The following is a 22,394-nucleotide window of genomic DNA, read 5'->3' on the forward strand; positions in this document are numbered from 1 at the left end:
ATGCCATGACGCATTATATTCTGACTCTGCCATGATGCATTATATTCTGACTATGCCATGACGCGTTATATTTTGATTATGTCATGATGCGTTGTATTCCCACTATGCCATGATGCGTAATATTCTGACTATGCCATGACGCATTATATTCTGACTCTGCCATGACGCGTTATATTCTGACTATGCCATGACGCATTATATTCTGACTCTGCCATGATGCATTATATTCTGACTATGCCATGACGCGTTATATTCTGACTCTGTCATGGTGCGTCATATTCTGACTCTGCCATGACGCTTTATATTCTGACTCTGCCATGACGCTTTATATTCTGACTCTGCCATGACGCTTTATATTCTGACTCTGCCATGACGCGTGATATTCTGACTCTGCCATGACGCGTTATATTCTGACTCTGCCATGACGCGTTATATTCTGACTCTGCCATGACGCTTTATATTTTGATTATGTCATAATACGTTGTATTCCCACTATGCCATGACGCTTTATATTCTGAGTCTGCCATGACGCTTTATATTCAGATTATGCCATGACGCTTTATATTGTGACTCTGCCATGACGCGTTATATTCTGACTCTGCCATGACGCGTTATATTCTGACTCTGCCATGACGGGTTATATTCTGCTTATGCCATGACGCGTTATATTCTGAGTCTGCCATGACGCTTTATATTCAGATTATGCCATGACGCGTTATATTTTGATTATGTCATGATGCGTTGTATTCCCACTATGCCATGACGCTTTATATTCTGAGTCTGCCATGACGCTTTATATTCAGATTATGCCATGACGCTTTATATTGTGACTCTGCCATGACGCGTTATATTCTGACTCTGCCATGATGCGTTATATTTTGATTATGTCATGATGCGTTGTATCCCCACTATGCCATGACGCGTTATATTCTGACTCTGCCATGATGCGTTATATTCTGACTCTGCCATGACGCGTTATATTCTGACTATACCATGACGCATTATATTCTGACTCTGCCATGATGCATTATATTCTGACTATGCCATGACGCGTTATATTTTGATTATGTCATGATGCGTTGTATTCCCACTATGCCATGATGCATTATATTCTGACTATGCCATGACGCTTTATATTCTGATTATGCCATGACGCGTTATATTCTGACTCTGTCATGGTGCGTCATATTCTGACTCTGCCATGACGCTTAATATTCTGACTCTGCCATGAAGCTTTATATTCTGACTCTGCCATGACGCGTTATATTCTGACTCTGCCATGACGCTTTATATTTTGATTATGTCATGATACGTTGTATTCCCACTATGCCATGACGCTTTATATTCGGAGTCTGCCATGACGCTTTATATTCAGATTATGCCATGACGCTTTATATTGTGACTCTGCCATGACGCGTTATATTCTGACTCTGCCATGACGCGTTATATTTTGATTATGTCATGATGCGTTGTATTCCCACTATGCCATGACGCGTTATATTCTGACTCTGCCATGACGCTTTATATTCTGACTCTGCCATGACGCGTTATATTCTGACTCTGCCATGACGCGTTATATTCTGCTTATGCCATGACGCGTTATATTCTGACTTTTCCATGGCGCGTTATATTGTGACTCTGCCATGACGCTTTATATTCTTATTATGTCATGACGCGTTATATTCTGACTCTGCCATGACGCGTTATATTCTTACTATGCCATGACGCGTTATATTCTTACTATGTCATGACGCGTTATATTCTGATTATGCCATGTTGCGTTATATTCTGACTATGCCATGACGCGTTATATTCTGACTATGCCATGACGCCTTATATTCTGATAATGCCATGACGCGTTATATTGTGACTCTGCCATGACGCTTTATATTCTTATTATGTCATGACACGTTATATTCTGACTCTGCCATGACGCGTTATATTCTGACTATGCCATGACGCGTTATATTCTGACTCTGCCATGACGCTTTATATTCTGACTCTGCCATGACGCAATATATTCTGACTCTGCCATGAAGCATTATATTCTGACTATGCCATGACGCATTATATTCTGACTATGCCATGACGCGTTATATTCTGACTCTGCCATGACGCGTTATATTTTGATTATGTCATGATGCGTTGTATTCCCACTATGCCATGATGCATTATATTCTGACCATGCCATGACGCTTTATATTCTGATTATGCCATGACGCGTTATGTTCTGACTCTGCCATGACGTGTCATATTCTGACTCTGCCATGACGTGTTATATTCTGACTCTGCCATGACGCGTTATATTCTGACTCTGCCATGATGCGTTATATTTTGATTATGTCATGATGTGTTGTATTCCCTCTATACCATGACGCTTTATACTCTGACTCTGCCATGACGCTTTATATTCTGACTCTGCCATGACGCGTTATATTCTGACTCTGCCATGACGCATTATATTCTGACTCTGCCATGATGCTTTATATTCTGACTCTGCCATGACGCGTTATATTCTGACACTGCCATGACGCGTTATATTTTGATTATGTCATGATACGTTGTATTCCCACTATGCCATGACGCTTTATATTCTGACTCTGACATGACGCTTTATATTCAGATTATGCCATGACGCTTTATATTCTGACTCTGCCATGATGCGTTATATTCTGAGTCTGCCATGACGCGTTATATTTTGATTATGTCATGATGCGTTGTATTCCCACTATGCCATGACGCGTTATATTCTGACTCTGCCATGACGCGTTATATTCTGCCTCTGCCATGATGCGTTATATTTTGATTATGTCATGATGCGTTGTATTCCCACTATGCCATGACGCGTTATATTCTGACTCTGCCATGACGCGTTATATTCTGACTCTGCCATGACGCATTATATTCTGACTCTGCCATGACGCGTTATATTCTGACTATGCCATGACGCATTATATTCTGACTCTGCCATGATGCATTATATTCTGACTATGCCATGACGCTTTATATTTTGATTATGTCATGATGCGTTGTATTCCCACTATGCCATGATGCGTAATATTCTGACTATGCCATGACGCATTATATTCTGACTCTGCCATGACGCGTTATATTCTGACTATGCCATGACGCATTATATTCTGACTCTGCCATGATGCATTATATTCTGACTATGCCATGACGCGTTATATTCTGACTCTGTCATGGTGCGTCATATTCTGACTCTGCCATGACGCTTTATATTCTGACTCTGCCATGACGCTTTATATTCTGACTCTGCCATGACGCTTTATATTCTGACTCTGCCATGACGCGTGATATTCTGACTCTGCCATGACGCGTTATATTCTGACTCTGCTATGACGCGTTATATTCTGACTCTGCCATGACGCTTTATATTTTGATTATGTCATAATACGTTGTATTCCCACTATGCCATGACGCTTTATATTCTGAGTCTGCCATGACGCTTTATATTCAGATTATGCCATGACGCTTTATATTGTGACTCTGCCATGACGCGTTATATTCTGACTCTGCCATGACGCGTTATATTCTGACTCTGCCATGACGGGTTATATTCTGCTTATGCCATGACGCGTTATATTCTGAGTCTGCCATGACGCTTTATATTCAGATTATGCCATGACGCGTTATATTTTGATTATGTCATGATGCGTTGTATTCCCACTATGCCATGACGCTTTATATTCTGAGTCTGCCATGACGCTTTATATTCAGATTATGCCATGACGCTTTATATTGTGACTCTGCCATGACGCGTTATATTCTGACTCTGCCATGATGCGTTATATTTTGATTATGTCATGATGCGTTGTATTCCCACTATGCCATGACGCGTTATATTCTGACTCTGCCATGACGCGTTATATTCTGACTCTGCCATGACGCGTTATATTCTGACTATACCATGACGCATTATATTCTGACTCTGCCATGATGCATTATATTCTGACTATGCCATGACGCGTTATATTTTGATTATGTCATGATGCGTTGTATTCCCACTATGCCATGATGCATTATATTCTGACTATGCCATGACGCTTTATATTCTGATTATGCCATGACGCGTTATATTCTGACTCTGTCATGGTGCGTCATATTCTGACTCTGCCATGACGCTTTATATTCTGACTCTGCCATGAAGCTTTATATTCTGACTCTGCCATGACGCGTTATATTCTGACTCTGCCATGACGCTTTATATTTTGATTATGTCATGATACGTTGTATTCCCACTATGCCATGACGCTTTATATTCTGAGTCTGCCATGACGCTTTATATTCAGATTATGCCATGACGCTTTATATTGTGACTCTGCCATGACGCGTTATATTCTGACTCTGCCATGACACATTATATTTTGATTATGTCATGATGCGTTGTATTCCCACTATGCCATGATGCGTTATATTCTGACTCTGCCATGACGCGTTATATTCTGACTCTGCCATGACGCGTTATATTCTGACTCTGCCATGACGCGTTATATTCTGCTTATGCCATGACGCGTTATATTCTGACTTTTCCATGGCGCGTTATATTGTGACTCTGCCATGACGCTTTATATTCTTATTATGTCATGACGCGTTATATTCTGACTCTGCCATGACGCGTTATATTCTTACTATGCCATGACGCGTTATATTCTTACTATGTCATGACGCGTTATATTCTGATTATGCCATGTTGCGTTATATTCTGACTATGTCATGACGCGTTATATTCTGACTATGCCATGATGCCTTATATTCTGATAATGCCATGACGCGTTATATTGTGACTCTGCCATGACGCTTTATATTCTTATTATGTCATGACACGTTATATTCTGACTCTGCCATGACGCGTTATATTCTGACTATGCCATGACGCGTTATATTCTGACTCTGCCATGACGCTTTATATTCTGACTCTGCCATGACGCAATATATTCTGACTCTGCCATGAAGCATTATATTCTGACTATGCCATGACGCATTATATTCTGACTATGCCATGACGCGTTATATTCTGACTCTGCCATGACGCGTTATATTTTGATTATGTCATGATGCGTTGTATTCCCACTATGCCATGATGCATTATATTCTGACTATGCCATGACGCTTTATATTCTGATTATGCCATGACGCGTTATGTTCTGACTCTGCCATGACGTGTCATATTCTGACTCTGCCATGACGTGTTATATTCTGACTCTGCCATGACGCGTTATATTCTGACTCTGCCATGATGCGTTATATTTTGATTATGTCATGATGTGTTGTATTCCCTCTATACCATGACGCTTTATATTCTGACTCTGCCATGATGCGTTATATTCTGAGTCTGCCATGACGCGTTATATTTTGATTATGTCATGATGCGTTGTATTCCCACTATGCCATGACGCGTTATATTCTGACTCTGCCATGACGCGTTATATTCTGCCTCTGCCATGATGCGTTATATTTTGATTATGTCATGATGCGTTGTATTCCCACTATGCCATGACGCGTTATATTCTGACTCTGCCATGACGCGTTATATTCTGACTCTGCCATGACGCATTATATTCTGACTCTGCCATGACGCGTTATATTCTGACTATGCCATGACGCATTATATTCTGACTCTGCCATGATGCATTATATTCTGACTATGCCATGACGCTTTATATTTTGATTATGTCATGATGCGTTGTATTCCCACTATGCCATATTCTGACTATGCCATGACGCATTATATTCTGACTCTGCCATGATGCATTATATTCCGACTATGCCATGACGCGTTATATTTTGATTATGTCATGATGCGTTGTATTCCCACTATGCCATGATGCGTAATACTCTGACTATGCCATGACGCATTATATTCTGACTATGCCATGACTCGTTATATTCTGACTCTGTCATGGTGCATCATATTCTGACTCTGCCATGACGCTTTATATTCTGACTCTGCCATGACGCTTTATATTCTGACTCTGACATGACGCTTTATTTTCTGACTCTGCCATGACGCGTTATATTCTGACTCTGCCATGACGCTTTATATTTTGATTATGTCATGATACGTTGTATTCCCACTATGCCATGACGCTTTATATTCAGATTATGCCATGACGCTTTATATTGTGACTCTGCCATGACGCTTTATATTCAGATTATGCCATGACGCTTTATATTGTGACTCTGCCATGACTCGTTATATTCTGACTCTGCCATGACGCGTTATATTTTGATTATGTCATGACGCGTTGTATTCCCACTATGCCATGACGCGTTATATTCTGACTCTGCCATGACGCGTTATATTCTGACTCTGCTATGACGCGTTATATTCTGACTCTGCCATGACGCGTTATATTCTGCTTATGCCATGACGCGTTATATTCTGACTCTTCCATGGCGTGTTATATTGTGACTCTGCCATGACGCTTTATATTCTTATTATGTCATGACGCGTTATATTCTGACTCTGCCATGACGCGTTATATTCTTACTATGCCATGACGCGTTATATTCTGATTATGCCATGTTGCATTATATTCTGACTATGCCATGACGCGTTATATTCTGACTATGCCATGACGCCTTATATTCTGATTATGCCATGACGCGTTATATTCTGACTCTGCCATGACGCGTTATATTTTGATTATGTCATGATGCGTTGTATTCCCACTATGCCATGACGCGTTATATTCTGACTCTGCCATGACGCGTTATATTCTGACTCTGCCATGATGCGTTATATTTTGATTATGTCATGATGCGTTGTATTTCCACTATGCCATGACGCGTTATATTCTGACTCTGCCATGACGCGTTATATTCTGACTCTGCCATGACGCGTTATATTCTGACTCTGCCATGACGCGTTATATTCTGACTATGCCATGACGCATTATATTCTGACTCTGCCATGATGCATTATATTCTGACTATGCCATGACGCGTTATATTTTGATTATGTCATGATGCGTTGTATTCCCACTATGCCATGATGTTTAATATTCTGACTATGCCATGACGCATTATATTCTGACTCTGCCATGACGCGTTATATTCTGACTATGCCATGACGCATTATATTCTGACTCTGCCATGATGCATTATATTCTGACTATGCCATGACACGTTATATTCTGACTCTGTCATAGTGCATCATATTCTGACTCTGCCATGACGCTTTATATTCTGACTCTGCCATGACGCTTTATATTCTGACTCTGCCATGACGCTTTATTTTCTGACTCTGCCATGACGCGTTATATTCTGACTCTGCCATGACGCTTTATATTTTGATTATGTCATGATACGTTGTATTCCCACTATGCCATGACGCTTTATATTCTGAGTCTGCCATGACGCTTTATATTCTGAGTCTGCCATGACGCTTTATATTCAGATTATGCCATGACGCTTTATATTGTGACTCTGCCATGACGTGTTATATTCTGACTCTGCCATGACGCGTTATATTTTGATTATGTCATGATGCGTTGTATTCCCACTATGCCATGACGCGTTATATTCTGACTCTGCCATGACGCGTTATATTCTGACTCTGCCATGACGCGTTATAGTCTGATTATGCCATGTTGCGTTATATTCTGATTATGCCATGTTGCGTTATATTCTGACTATGCCATGACGCGTTATATTCTGACTATGCCATGACGCCTTATATTCTGACAATGCCATGACGCGTTATATTGTGACTCTGCCATGACGCGTTATATTGTGACTCTGCCATGACGCTTTATATTGTGACTCTGCCATGACGCTTTATATTCTTATTATGTCATGACACGTTATATTCTGACTCTGCCATGACGCGTTATATTCTGACTATGCCATGACGCGTTATATTCTGACTCTGCCATGACGCTTTATATTCTGACTCTGCCATGACGCAATATATTCTGACTCGGCCATGAAGCATTATATTCTGACTATGCCATGACGCATTATATTCTGACTATGCCATGACGCGTTATATTCTGACTCTGCCATGACGCGTTATATTTTGATTATGTCATGATGCGTTGTATTCCCACTATGCCATGATGCATTATATTCTGACTATGCCATGACGCTTTATATTCTGATTATGCCATGACGCGTTATGTTCTGACTCTGCCATGACGCGTCATATTCTGACTCTGCCATGACGTGTTATATTCTGACTCTGCCATGACGTGTTATATTCTGACTCTGCCATGACGCGTTATATTCTGACTCTGCCATGATGCGTTATATTTTGATTATGTCATGATGCGTTGTATTCCCACTATACCATGACGCTTTATACTCTGACTCTGCCATGACTCTTTATATTCTGATTATGCCATGACGCGTTATATTCTGACTCTGCCATGACGCATTATATTCTGACTCTGCCATGATGCTTTATATTCTGACTCTGCCATGACGCTTTATATTCTTATTATGTCATGACACGTTATATTCTGACTCTGCCATGACGCGTTATATTCTGACTATGCCATGACGCGTTATATTCTGACTCTGCCATGACGCTTTATATTCTGACTCTGCCATGACGCAATATATTCTGACTCGGCCATGAAGCATTATATTCTGACTATGCCATGACGCATTATATTCTGACTATGCCATGACGCGTTATATTCTGACTCTGCCATGACGCGTTATATTTTGATTATGTCATGATGCGTTGTATTCCCACTATGCCATGATGCATTATATTCTGACTATGCCATGACGCTTTATATTCTGATTATGCCATGACGCGTTATGTTCTGACTCTGCCATGACGCGTCATATTCTGACTCTGCCATGACGTGTTATATTCTGACTCTGCCATGACGTGTTATATTCTGACTCTGCCATGACGCGTTATATTCTGACTCTGCCATGATGCGTTATATTTTGATTATGTCATGATGCGTTGTATTCCCACTATACCATGACGCTTTATACTCTGACTCTGCCATGACTCTTTATATTCTGATTATGCCATGACGCGTTATATTCTGACTCTGCCATGACGCATTATATTCTGACTCTGCCATGATGCTTTATATTCTGACTCTGCCATGACGCGTTATATTCTGACACTGCCTTGACGCGTTTTATTTTGATTATGTCATGATACGTTGTATTCCCACTATGCCATGACGCTTTATATTCTGACTCTGACATGACGCTTTATATTCAGATTATGCCATGACGCTTTATATTCTGACTCTGCCATGACGCGTTATATTCTGAGTCTGCCATGACGCGTTATATTTTGATTATGTCATGATGCGTTGTATTCCCACTATGCCATGACGCGTTATATTCTGACTCTGCCATGACGCGTTATATTCTGACTCTGCCATGATGCGTTATATTTTGATTATGTCATGATGCGTTGTATTCCCACTATGCCATGACGCATTATATTCTGACTCTGCCATGATGCATTATATTCTGACTATGCCATGACGCGTTATATTTTGATTATGTCATGATGCGTTGTATTCCCACTATGCCATATTCTGACTATGCCATGACGCATTATATTCTGACTATGCCATGATGCATTATATTCTGACTATGCCATGTCGCGTTATATTTTGATTATGTCATGATGCGTTGTATTCCCACTATGCCATGATGCGTAATATTCTGACTATGCCATGACGCATTATATTCTGACTATGCCATGACGCGTTATATTCTGACTCTGTCATGGTGCAGCATATTCTGACTCTGCCATGACGCTTTATATTCTGACTCTGCCATGACGCTTTATTTTCTGACTCTGCCATGACGCGTTATATTCTGACTCTGCCATGACGCTTTATATTTTGATTATGTCATGATACGTTGTATTCCCACTATGCCATGACGCTTTATATTCTGAGTCTGCCATGACGCTTTATATTGTGACTCTGCCATGACGCTTTATATTGTGACTCTGCCATGACGCGTTATATTCTGACTCTGCCATGAGGCGTTATATTTTGATTATGTCATGATGCGTTGTATTCCCACTATGCCATGACGCGTTATATTCTGACTCTGCCATGGCGCGTTATATTCTGACTCTGCCATGACGCGTTATATTCTGATTATGCCATGTTGCGTTATATTCTGACTATGCCATGACGCGTTATATTCTGACTATGCCATGACGCCTTATATTCTGATTATGCCATGACGCGTTATATTCTGACTCTGCCATGACGCGTTATATTTTGATTATGTCATGATGCGTTGTATTCCCACTATGCCATGACGCGTTATATACTGACTCTGCCATGACGCGTTATATTCTGACTCTGCCATGATGCGTTATATTTTGATTATGTCATGATGCGTTGTATTCCCGCTATGCCATGACGCGTTATATTCTGACTCTGCCATGACGCGTTATATTCTGACTATGCCATGACGCGTTATATTCTGACTCTGCCATGACGCGTTATATTCTGACTCTGCCATGACGCATTATATTCTGACTCTGCCATGATGCATTATATTCTGACTATGCCATGACGCGTTATATTCTGACTCTGTCATGGTGCATCATATTCTGACTCTGCCATGACGCTTTATATTCTGACTCTGCCATGACGCTTTATATTCTGACTCTGCCATGACGCTTTATTTTCTGATCTGCCATGACGCGTTATATTCTGACTCTGCCATGACGCTTTATATTTTGATTATGTCATGATACGTTGTATTCCCACTAAGCCATGACGCTTTATATTCTGAGTCTTCCATGACGCTTTATATTCTGAGTCTGCCATGACGCTTTATATTCAGATTATGCCATGACGCTTTATATTGTGACTCTGCCATGACGCGTTATATTCTGACTCTGCCATGACGCGTTATATTTTGATTATGTCATGATGCGTTGTATTCCCACTATGCCATGACGCGTTATATTTTGATTATGTCATGATGCGTTGTATTCCCACTATGCCATGACGCGTTATATTCTGACTCTGCCATGACGCGTTATATTCTGACTCTGCCATGACGCGTTATATTCTGCTTATGCCATGACGCGTTATATTCTGACTCTGCCATGGCGCGTTATATTGTGACTCTGCCATGACGCTTTATAATCTTATTATGTCATGACGCGTTATATTCTGACTCTGCCATGACGCGTTATATTCTTACTATGCCATGACGCGTTATATTCTGATTATGCCATGTTGCGTTATATTCTGACTATGCCATGACGCGTTATATTCTGACTATGCCATGACGCCTTATATTCTGATTATGCCATGACGCGTTATTTTGTGACTCTGCCATGACGCGTTATATTGTGACTCTGCCATGACACTTTATATTCTTATTATGTCATGACACGTTATATTCTGACTCTGCCATGACGCGTTATATTCTGACTATGCCATGACGCGTTATATTCTGACTCTGCCATGATGCTTTATATTCTGACTCTGCCATGATGCATTATATTCTGACTATGCCATGATGCGTTATATTTTGATTATGTCATGATGCGTTGTATTCCCACTATGCCATGATGCATTATATTCTGACTATGCCATGACGCTTTATATTCTGATTATGCCATGACGCGTTATATTCTGACTCTGTCATGGTGCGTCATATTCTGACTCTGCCATGACGCGTTATATTCTGACTCTGCCATTACGCGTTATATTCTGACTCTGCCATGACGCGTTATATTCTGACTCTGCCATGACGCGTTATATTTTGATTATGTCATGATGCGTTGTATTCCAACTATATCATGACGCTTTATATTCTGATTATGCCATGACGCGTTATATTCTGATTATGCCATGACGCGTTATATTCTGACTCTGCCATGACGCATTGTATTCTGACTCTGCCATGACGCGTTATATTCTGACTATGCCATGATGCGTTATATTTTGATTATGTCATGATGCGTTGTATTCCCACTATACCATGATGCATTATATTCTGACTATGCCATGACGCTTTATATTCTGACTATGCCATGACGCGTTATATTCTGATTATGCCATGTTGCGTTATATTCTGACTATGCCATGACGCGTTATAGTCTGACTATGCCATGACGCCTTATATTCTGATTATGCCATGACGCGTTATATTGTGACTCTGCCATGACGCGCTATATTGTGACTCTGCCATGACGCTTTATATTCTTATTATGTCATGACACGTTATATTCTGACTATGCCATGACGCGTTATATTCTGACTATGCCATGACGCGTTATATTCTGACTCTGCCATGACGCGTTATATTTGATTATGTCATGATGCGTTGTATTCCCACTATGCCATGATGCATTATATTCTGACTATGCCATGACGCTTTATATTCTGATTATGCCATGACGCGTTATGTTCTGACTCTGCCATGACGCGTCATATTCTGACTCTGCCATGACGTGTTATATTCTGACTCTGCCATGACGCGTTATATTCTGACTCTGCCATGATGCGTTATATTTTGATTATGTCATGATGCGTTGTATTCCCACTATACCATGACGCTTTATACTCTGACTCTGCCATGACGCTTTATATTCTGATTATGCCATGACGCGTTATATTCTGACTCTGCCATGACGCATTATATTCTGACTCTGCCATGACGCGTCATATTCTGACTCTGCCATGACGCGTCATATTCTGACTCTGCCATGACGCTTTATATTCTGACACTGCCATGACGCATTATATTTTGATTATGTCATGATACGTTGTATTCCCACTTTGCCATGACGTTTTATATTCTGACTCTGACATGACGCTTTATATTCAGATTATGCCATGACGCTTTATATTCTGACTGTGCCATGACGCGTTATATTCTGACTCTGCCATGACGCATTATATTTTGATTATGTCATGATGCGTTGTATTCCCACTATGCCATGACGCTTTATATTCTGACTCTGCCATGATGCTTTATATTCTGATTATGCCATGACGCGTTATATTCTGATTATGCCATGACGCTTTATATTCTGACTCTGCCATGACGCGTTATATTCTGACTCTGCCATGACGCATTATATTCTGATTATGCCATGACGCGTTATATTCGGACTCTGCCATGACGCGTTATATTGTGACTCTGACATGACGCTTTATATTCTTATTATGTCATGACGCGTTATATTCTGACTCTGCCATGACGCGTTATATTCTGACTATGCCATGACGCGTTATTTTCTGATTATGCCATGTTGCGTTATATTCTGACTATGCTATGACGCGTTATATTGTGACTAAGCCATGACGCGTTATATTCTGATTATGCCATGACGTGTTATATTGTGACTCTGCCATGACGCGTTATATTGTGACTCTGCCATGACGCGTTATATTCTGACTATGCCATGACGCGTTATATTCTGACTCTGCCATGACGCTTTATATTCTGACTCTGCCATGACGCTTTATATTCTGACTCTGCCATGACGCATTATATTTTGATTATGTCATGATGCTTTGTATTCCCACTATGCCATGACGCTTTATATTCTGACTATGCCATGACGCTTTATATTCTGATTATGCCATGACGCGTTATGTTCTGACTCTGCCATGACGCGTCATATTCTGACTCTGCCATGACGTGTTATATTCTGACTCTGCCATGACGCGTTATATTCTGACTCTGCCATGATGCGTTATATTTTGATTATGTCATGATGCGTTGTATTCCCACTATACCATGACGCTTTATACTCTGACTCTGCCATGACGCTTTATATTCTGATTATGCCATGACGCGTTATATTCTGACTCTGCCATGACGCATTATATTCTGACTATGCCATGACGCGTTATATTCTGACTCTGCCATGACGCTTTATATTCTGACTCTGCCATGACGCTTTATATTCTGACTCTGCCATGACGCATTATATTTTGATTATGTCATGATGCTTTGTATTCCCACTATGCCATGACGCTTTATATTCTGACTCTGCCATGACGCTTTATATTTTGATTATGCCATGACGCGTTATATTCTGATTATGCCATGACGCGTTATATTCTGATTATGCCTTGACGCTTTATATTCTGACTCTGCCATGACGCGTTATATTCTGATCATGCCATGACGCTTTATATTCTGACTCTGCCATGACGCATTATATTCTGACTATGCCATGACGCGTTATATTCTGACTATGCCATGACGCGTTATATTCTGACTATGCCATGACGCGTTATATTCTGATTATGCCATGTTGCGTTATATTCTGACTATGCCATGACGCGTTATATTGTGACTATGCCATGACGCATTATATTCTGATTATGCCACGACGCGTTATATTCTGACTCTGCCATGACGCGTTATATTCTGACTCTGCCATGACGCGTTATATTCTGATTATGCCATGACGCGTTATATTCTGACTCTGCCATGACTCGTTATATTGTGACTCTGCCATGACGCTTTATATTCTTATTATGTCATGACACGTTATATTCTGACTATGCCATGACGCGTTGTATTCCCACTATGCCATGACGCTTTATATTCTGACTCTGCCATGATGCTTTATATTCTGATTATGCCATGACGCGTTATATTCTGATTATGCCATGACGCGTTATATTCTGATTATGCCATGACGCTTTATATTCTGACTCTGCCATGACGCTTTATATTCTGACTCTGCCATGACGCATTATATTCTGACTCTGCCATGACGCGTTATATTCTGACTCTGCCATGACGCGTTATATTCTGACTATGCCATGACGCGTTATATTCTGACTATGTCATGACGCATTATATTCTGATTATGTCATGATGTGTTATTTTCCCACTATGCCATGACGCTTTATATTCTGACTCTGACATGACGCTTTGTATTCAGATTATGCCATGACGCTTTATATTCTGACTGTGCCATGACGCGTTATATTCTGACTCTGCCATGACGCATTATATTTTGATTATGTCATGATGCTTTGTATTCCCACTATGCCATGACGCTTTATATTCTGACTCTGCCATGATGCTTTATATTCTGATTATGCCATGACGCGTTATATTCTGATTATGCCATGACGCTTTATATTCTGACTCTGCCATGACGCGTTATATTCTGACTCTGCCATGACGCGTTATATTCTGATTATGCCATGACGCGTTATATTCTGACTCTGCCATGACGCGTTATATTGTGACTCTGCCATGACGCTTTATATTCTTATTATGTCATGACGCGTTATATTCTGACTCTGCCATGACGCGTTATATTCTGACTATGCCATGACGCGTTATTTTCTGATTATGCCATGTTGCGTTATATTCTGACTATGCTATGACGCGTTATATTGTGACTAAGCCATGACGCGTTATATTCTGATTATGCCATGACGTGTTATATTCTGACTCTGCCATGACGCGTTATATTGTGACTCTGCCATGACGCGTTATATTCTGACTATGCCATGACGTGTTATATTCTGACTCTGCCATGACGCTTTATATTCTGATTCTGCCATGACGCATTATATTTTGATTATGTCATGATGCGTTGTATTCCCACTATGCCATGACGCTTTATATTCTGACTCTGCCATGATGCTTTATATTTTGATTATGCCATGACGCGTTATATTCTGATTATGCCATGACGCGTTATATTCTGATTATGCCTTGACGCTTTTTATTCTGACTCTGCCATGACGCGTTATATTCTGATTATGCCATGACGCTTTATATTCTGACTCTGCCATGACGCTTTATATTCTGACTATGCCATGACGCGTTATATTCTGACTATGCCATGACGCGTTATATTCTGATTATGCCATGTTGCGTTATATTCTGACTATGCCATGACGCGTTATATTCTGATTATGCCATGTTGCGTTATATTCTGACTATGCCATGACGCGTTATATTGTGACTATGCCATGACGCGTTATATTCTGATTATGCCATGACGCGTTATATTCTGTCTCTGCCATGACGCGTTATATTCTGACTCTGCCATGACGCGTTATATTCTGACTCTGCCATGACGCGTTATATTCTGACTCTGCCATGACGCGTTATATTCTGATTATGCCATGACGCGTTATATTCTGACTCTGCCATGACGCGTTATATTGTGACTCTGCCATGACGCTTTATATTCTTATTATGTCATGACACGTTATATTCTGACTCTGCCATGACGCGTTATATTCTGACTATGCCATGACGCGTTGTATTCCCACTATGCCATGACGCTTTATATTCTGACTCTGCCATGACGCTTTATATTCTGATTATGCCATGACGCGTTATATTCTGATTATGCCATGACGCGTTATATTCTGATTATGCCATGACGCTTTATATTCTGACTCTGCCATGACGCTTTATATTCTGACTCTGCCATGACGCATTATATTCTGACTCTGCCATGACGCGTTATATTCTGACTCTGCCATGACGCGTTATATTCTGACTATGCCATGACGCGTTATATTCTGACTATGTCATGACGCATTATATTCTAATTATGTCATGATGTGTTATTTTCCCACTATGCCATGACGCTTTATATTCTGATTATGCCATGACACATTATATTCTGACTATGCCATGATGCGTTATATGCTGATTATTCCATGGCGCGTTATATTCTGACTATGCCATGATGCTTTATATTCTGACTATGCCATGACGCTTTATATTCTGACTATGCCATGACGCATTATATTCTGACTATGCCATGACTCTTTATATTCTGACTATGCCATAGCGCTTTATATTCCGACTATGCCATGACACTTTATATTCTGATTATGCCATGATGCGTTCTATTCTGACTATGCCATGATGCGTTATATTCTGACAATGCCATGACGCTTTATATTCTGATTATGCCATGACGCGTTATATGCTGATTATGTCATGACGCGTTATATGCTGATTATGCCATGACGTGTTATATGCTGATTATGCCATGATGCGTTATATGCTGATTATGCCATGACATGTTTGTTGTTTCTCAGGAGACATGAGAAGTATGACCAAGGAGTTGTCTATGAGGACTGGGAGTGCACTATGGCGCCTGTCTATGAAGACCTGCAGGTGTATGAACAGGTTCGTACAGTAATTATAGTCATATTTATTAGCAGAGTATAGCAGGGGGTCCCCTGGGAACGTGACCTATTGGCAGAGTATATCGGGGTGTTCCTGGGAACGTGACCGATGCTCCTCATCCATTAATAATAAATGCAGTAGACAAACTAACTACTCACACAGGTGATAGCAGTATTATCCATTGACAACATAGCGCTGAATACGTGTATAGGGGAGATGTGGCTAATAGATGCCGAATGAGTAAATAATGAAGATGTTCAGAGAAATTGGTAACAGCTGTACTGTAGGTCTCCACTGACAGAGTTACAGTAACAGTATGGGCTGTATAGCTGCATAAGTACCAGCAAGGGACGTTCAATGACCAGGAAGGATCAGAGATGGTCAGTGACACAAGAAGTAGTGAGTGATGATTAGTGAGACAGTATGTAGGAGAGATATTAGTTCATATACGTTTTATTACCTTCATGATTTCACATTTACGGTGCTATTTAATTTGTAGGTTATAGTATTTTCTTGTATATTATTTTGTATGTTATTTATTATCAGAACAAATCATCAAAGGGGAATGGAGAGCAGAGCTATACAGACGTTCCTGTTGTAAAAGTAAGTTTCAGCCTTATTACCATATTGTCACTATACCCGTGTAGTGATACCAACACTGAGCCGAAGATAGGATCATACACCTACTGTGTGTACAGAATAAACACGTATACTGTATGTACTATGCTACATCATGACTCTGGCCCTGATTCAGAGCCGGACGCTCTGAAAGAGCGCTCGCTCTGAATCAGGGCGTTTTTGGTTTTTTTTAGTGCGGCCTCCTGGCCGCTCGCATAGCTGTGGGTGACCACCCACAGCTATTGCGAGCGGCCAGGATGATGGTCGCGATGGTCAAGGCCATCGCAACCATCGGGGCTTGCGACGAGACCCTTGTGGTAGGGTCTCGTGGTGCCGGAGAGAACAGTTAGTTAGTCACTAGGGCAGTGTTGGCTAACCTTGACACTCCAGCTGTTGTGGAACTACATAACCCAGCATGCACTGCTACAGTTTTGCTATTAGGGCATGCTAAAACTGTGGCAGGGCATGCTGGGATATATAGTTCCACAACAGCTGGAGTGTCAAGGTTAGCCAACACTGCACTAAGGGGAGGGTTAGGGTGCCGGAGGGATGGTTAGGGTTAGGCACTAGGAGGAGGGTTAGAGTGCTGGAGTGGACAGTTAGGGTTAGGCACTAGGGGGAGGGTTAGAGTGCCAGGGGAGATGGTCAGGGTTACGCATTAGGGGGAGGGTTGGGGCGCTGGAGGGATGGTTAGGGTTAGGCACTAGGAGGAGGGTTAGGGTGCTGGAGTGGATGGTTAGGGTTAGGCACTAGGGGGAGGGTTAGAGTGCCGGGGAAGATGGCTAGGGTTAGGCACTAGGGGGAGGGTTGGGGCGCTGGAGGGATGGTTAGGGTTAGGCACTAGGGGGAGGGTTAGGGTGCTGGAGGGATGGTTAGGGTTAGGCACTAGGAGGAGGGTTAGGGTGCTGGAGGGATGGTTAGGGTTAGACACTAGGAGGAGGGTTAGGGTGCTGGAGTGGATGGTTAGGGTTAGGCACTAGGGGGAGGGTTAGAGTGCCGGGGAAGATGGTCAGGGCTAGGCACTAGGGGGAGGGTTGGGGTGCTGGAGGGATGGTTAGGGTTAGGCACTAGGAGGAGGGTTAGGGTGCTGGAGGGATGGTTAGGGTTAGGCATTAGGGGGAGGGTTGGGGCGCTGGAGGGATGGTTAGGGTTAGGCACTAGGAGGAGGGTTAGGGTGCTGGAGTGGATGGTTAGGGTTAGGCACTAGGGGGAGGGTTAGAGTGCCGGGGAAGATGGTTAGGGTTAGGCACTAGGGGGAGGGTTGGGGCGCTGGAGGGATGGTTAGGGTTAGGCACTAGGAGGAGGGTTAGGGTGCTGGAGGGATGGTTAGGGTTAGGCACTAGGAGGAGGGTTAGGGTGCTGGAGGGATGCTTAGGGTTAGACACTAGGAGGAGGGTTAGGGTGCTGGAGTGGATGGTTAGGGTTAGGCACTAGGGGGAGGGTTAGAGTGCCGGGGAAGATGGTCAGGGCTAGGCACTAGGGGGAGGGTTGGGGTGCTGGAGGGATGGTTAGGGTTAGGCACTAGGAGGAGGGTTAGGGTGCTGGAGGGATGGTTAGGGTTAGACACTAGGAGGAGGGTTAGGGTGCTGGAGTGGATGGTTAGGGTTAGGCACTAGGGGGAGGGTTAGAGTGCTGGGGGGGGATGGTAAGGGTTAGGCACTAGGAGGAGAGTTAGGGTGCTGGAGTGGATGGTCAGGGGGAGGGTTAGGGTTAGGCACTAGGAGGAGGGTTAGGGTGCTGGAGCGGATGGTTAGGTTTAGGATAGGGTTAGGTTTAGGCACTTCAGGGAGGGTTAATGTTAGGCAACAGGGAGAGGGTTACATAGAAACATAGAATTTGACGGCAGATAAGAAGCGCTCGGCCCATCTACTCTGCCCCTTTTCATTTATCCTTTTGGCAACCTCAACCCTATTTGCTTAAATTACCAAAAAAAAAAAATAATGTGTCGACAAGTTCAAATGACTGACACAAAAATGGCTGAAGCTTTTTTTTGTAATTTAACCCTCTCCCCATTGCCTAACCATAACCCTCCCCCAAGTGCCTAAGCCTATTCTAACCCTAACCATCCCCCTAGTGCCTAACCCTAACTATGCCCACCCGCACCCTAAACCTCCCCCTAGTATCTAACCTTAACCAAGTGCCTAATCCCAACGTTAAAAATATAGAAAAACCATAAAAATGTGTCGACCATTTTTTGTGTCAACCATTTTTTTTTTGTGTTGACCTTTTAACCCTGTCAACCTTTTGCACTGTCGATCTTTTGTACCTGGATACCATTTAATTTGAAGGTTGCAGTTAATGGTCCGACCGAGCAAACACAAAAAACACAACACGTTGCCGATTGTCATACCTTGTTTTTCTCTTTTATTCCAGACATTTTCAGATGAAATGGCAAAAATGATTTTTCACATGAAACGCGCCAAGAGCAGAGTACTGCACAAACTGAAGTACCAGGCCGAGCAGTAAACGGGAGAAAGACATTTCAATATTTATGGAACGCCTCCGACACTTTATAATATGGGTCAGCGGCTTCAGTGGTGTTTCAGACGCAGCAGAGAGAGAGATTGCTGGCCACAAGAAGCCTTATACACACTGCTTAGCTCTCCCCTGTGTGAGGAATGGGAGTGATGCTAAGGTCTATATGACATGATCAGCGTTGTAGTGCGGTTTCTAACTGGTGGCCAATGCCACTACAGATAACGCTCAATGGAGTTAGCGAACCCCTCATGTAACCAATCAGCTTCCATTGTACAGTATCACTTCATATATTTCATAGGATGTACCACACCTTCCCACCAACATGACCCTTAACCTGTAAAACGTGGTCAGATTAATATTTATGGCCCAATACAACCTGATTTAGCCAGAAGCCAACTATCTGAATAACATGGTGGTACTCCTGCCATTGTGAGTTTCACCAGCCTTAAGGAACGTCATTATTCAGCCTGATTTTCCATTTCTGTAAAGAGTGATATTCCCCTTTATAACAACGAACAGAGGGCCTGATTCAGACCCGGACGCTATTTGCGGACGCTCGTTCTTAAAAAGGGGCCGGATATTTAAATTGAGCGCTCGCTCTTTGCGGTGTGTTGACGCCTCTATGTCTGAGCGAGCATCTGAAAAATGCGCTCGCTATTTTGTAGACGCCCCTTTGCCGTTCGCATCACACGTCATCTCCAGTATTTATTAGATTAATCGGGAACATCGAAAGGCGTCTGAACTGCTCACAGTGCTTGTGGTAGGATTTACTTCCCGCAATCACTGCGAGCAGTTCAGGCTAAAAGACAACCAAGTGACGTGGTCGATGACGCTGCTTTGTTAATTATGCACTCCCATAAAACGGCATTTTGACCGCTTGGCACGCCTGCGTTCGGACCTCCACTCACCGTTTTCAAGCACCTTCCCCTGTTACCACCCACAAACGGTACATTCTGTCACTCACATTTGCAGCCCCTCACTGTTTTACGAGCGCACGATTTCCGACCGCAATGACTGGTTTGCACATGCGCATTGCGAACCTTACGCATGCGCAGTTGTGCGAACATCGCTCAGAGCGAACGAGCGGCTCTGAATCAGGCCCAGAGTATTATGCTTCTCTCTCTCGTCAGTGTGTTACATAGGTGGTAGGTGCTGGATTCATATTATGTTCTGTATATAGAAGTCATTTCAAGCGTCACAAACGTTAAGAGGATGTAAATGCAATAAACTTTCATAATAAAATAGAAGTCTCTTACACGACTCCTTCCTAATGTGACCTGACCCCATTGTATACATAGAAAAAAGAGAAGAGCAGATGCACCTTACAGCCTTTTAATAGTTATACATCATATACAAGGTTTTTGTCATAAATTTGTCCAAAGTTATGAGCTTACCCACCAACGTCGAGGTAACCTCATCGGGTTAGTCCCTAACATTATAGGGATTCATGTCTGGGGCACCCCCAAACCACCCCGGTGCACCACACAAATGAAAAATAGCAGCAAAGTGTTGTAGTGTTATGTAAGTGAAAGTAGCTGCTTAGTGTTAGAAGTGTTAAGTGAAAATGTAACAAATAAACAACTAACTGAGTGATATTTTTAACTTTTTAACTTTATAAGTGTTAAGTGGTGATTCTCTGGTCCAGCCAGAGCAGCTCAATGGGCCCTACACCCCAAAGGTCACCCCACAACAGACTTGCTATATAGTTAGAAATGCATAAAGGTTTTACCTGTGGCTTTGCTATACAGACTGTGCAGTCAGTAAATGATGGGTCCCTATTTAAAAACATCAAAGGCAGGTGGGCGGGGTGCTAGTCCAGACTGAAGGAGTCTCAGCCTTCAGGTGTGTATACATACAGGCCCAGTGACCGGGGTACAAAGGGGACACTTGTACCAGGCCCTGAGATTCCAAGAGGCCCCAACCCCTCCGGAATTTCCGGAGCCCAGTTCATGTATCTCCCTTGCCTCTGCCATCTGGTGTGTAAGGCAACAGTAGCAAGGCGCCCGGCACGGCTGCGGGAAGCTCCACCGGGGCCGACACAGGCAGAGTCAGGGAGGATAGCAGCCGGAGCAGCGTGCGTGACGCATACCTCCCAACATTTTAAAAATGGAAGGAGGGACAGGGCGCGCGCCGGAAAAGTTAGTGAAGCTTGTGAAAAAGGGGCGTGGTCT

The 22,394-nt window shown here is 42.4% G+C and overlaps 1 protein-coding gene across 4 annotated transcripts in view; it reads left to right on the top strand.

The window, feature by feature from the left end:
* LOC148478169 (circularly permutated Ras protein 1-like) overlaps nucleotides 1–21,800 on the top strand; it is a 152,439-nt gene extending 130,639 nt beyond the window's left edge. For 2 of the 4 annotated variants that reach the window (XM_088455841.1, XM_088455840.1), the window contains 3 exons: nucleotides 17,037–17,127; nucleotides 17,674–17,730; nucleotides 20,119–21,800. In XM_088455841.1, coding sequence (XP_088311967.1) covers nucleotides 17,037–17,127; nucleotides 17,674–17,730; nucleotides 20,119–20,211 — 241 coding nt within the window. In that variant the 3' untranslated portion in view covers nucleotides 20,212–21,800. The remainder of the gene's footprint in view (nucleotides 1–17,036; nucleotides 17,128–17,673; nucleotides 17,731–20,118) is intronic. The other 2 variants (XM_088455843.1, XM_088455842.1) reach the window with 1 other exon arrangement.
* The last annotated feature ends 594 nt before the right edge of the window (nucleotides 21,801–22,394 follow it).

The sequence above is a fragment of the Taudactylus pleione genome, unplaced genomic scaffold, assembly GCF_031769625.1.
Source record: "Taudactylus pleione unplaced genomic scaffold, aTauple2 ptg000672l, whole genome shotgun sequence".
NCBI classification, from domain to species: Eukaryota; Metazoa; Chordata; class Amphibia; order Anura; family Myobatrachidae; genus Taudactylus; species Taudactylus pleione.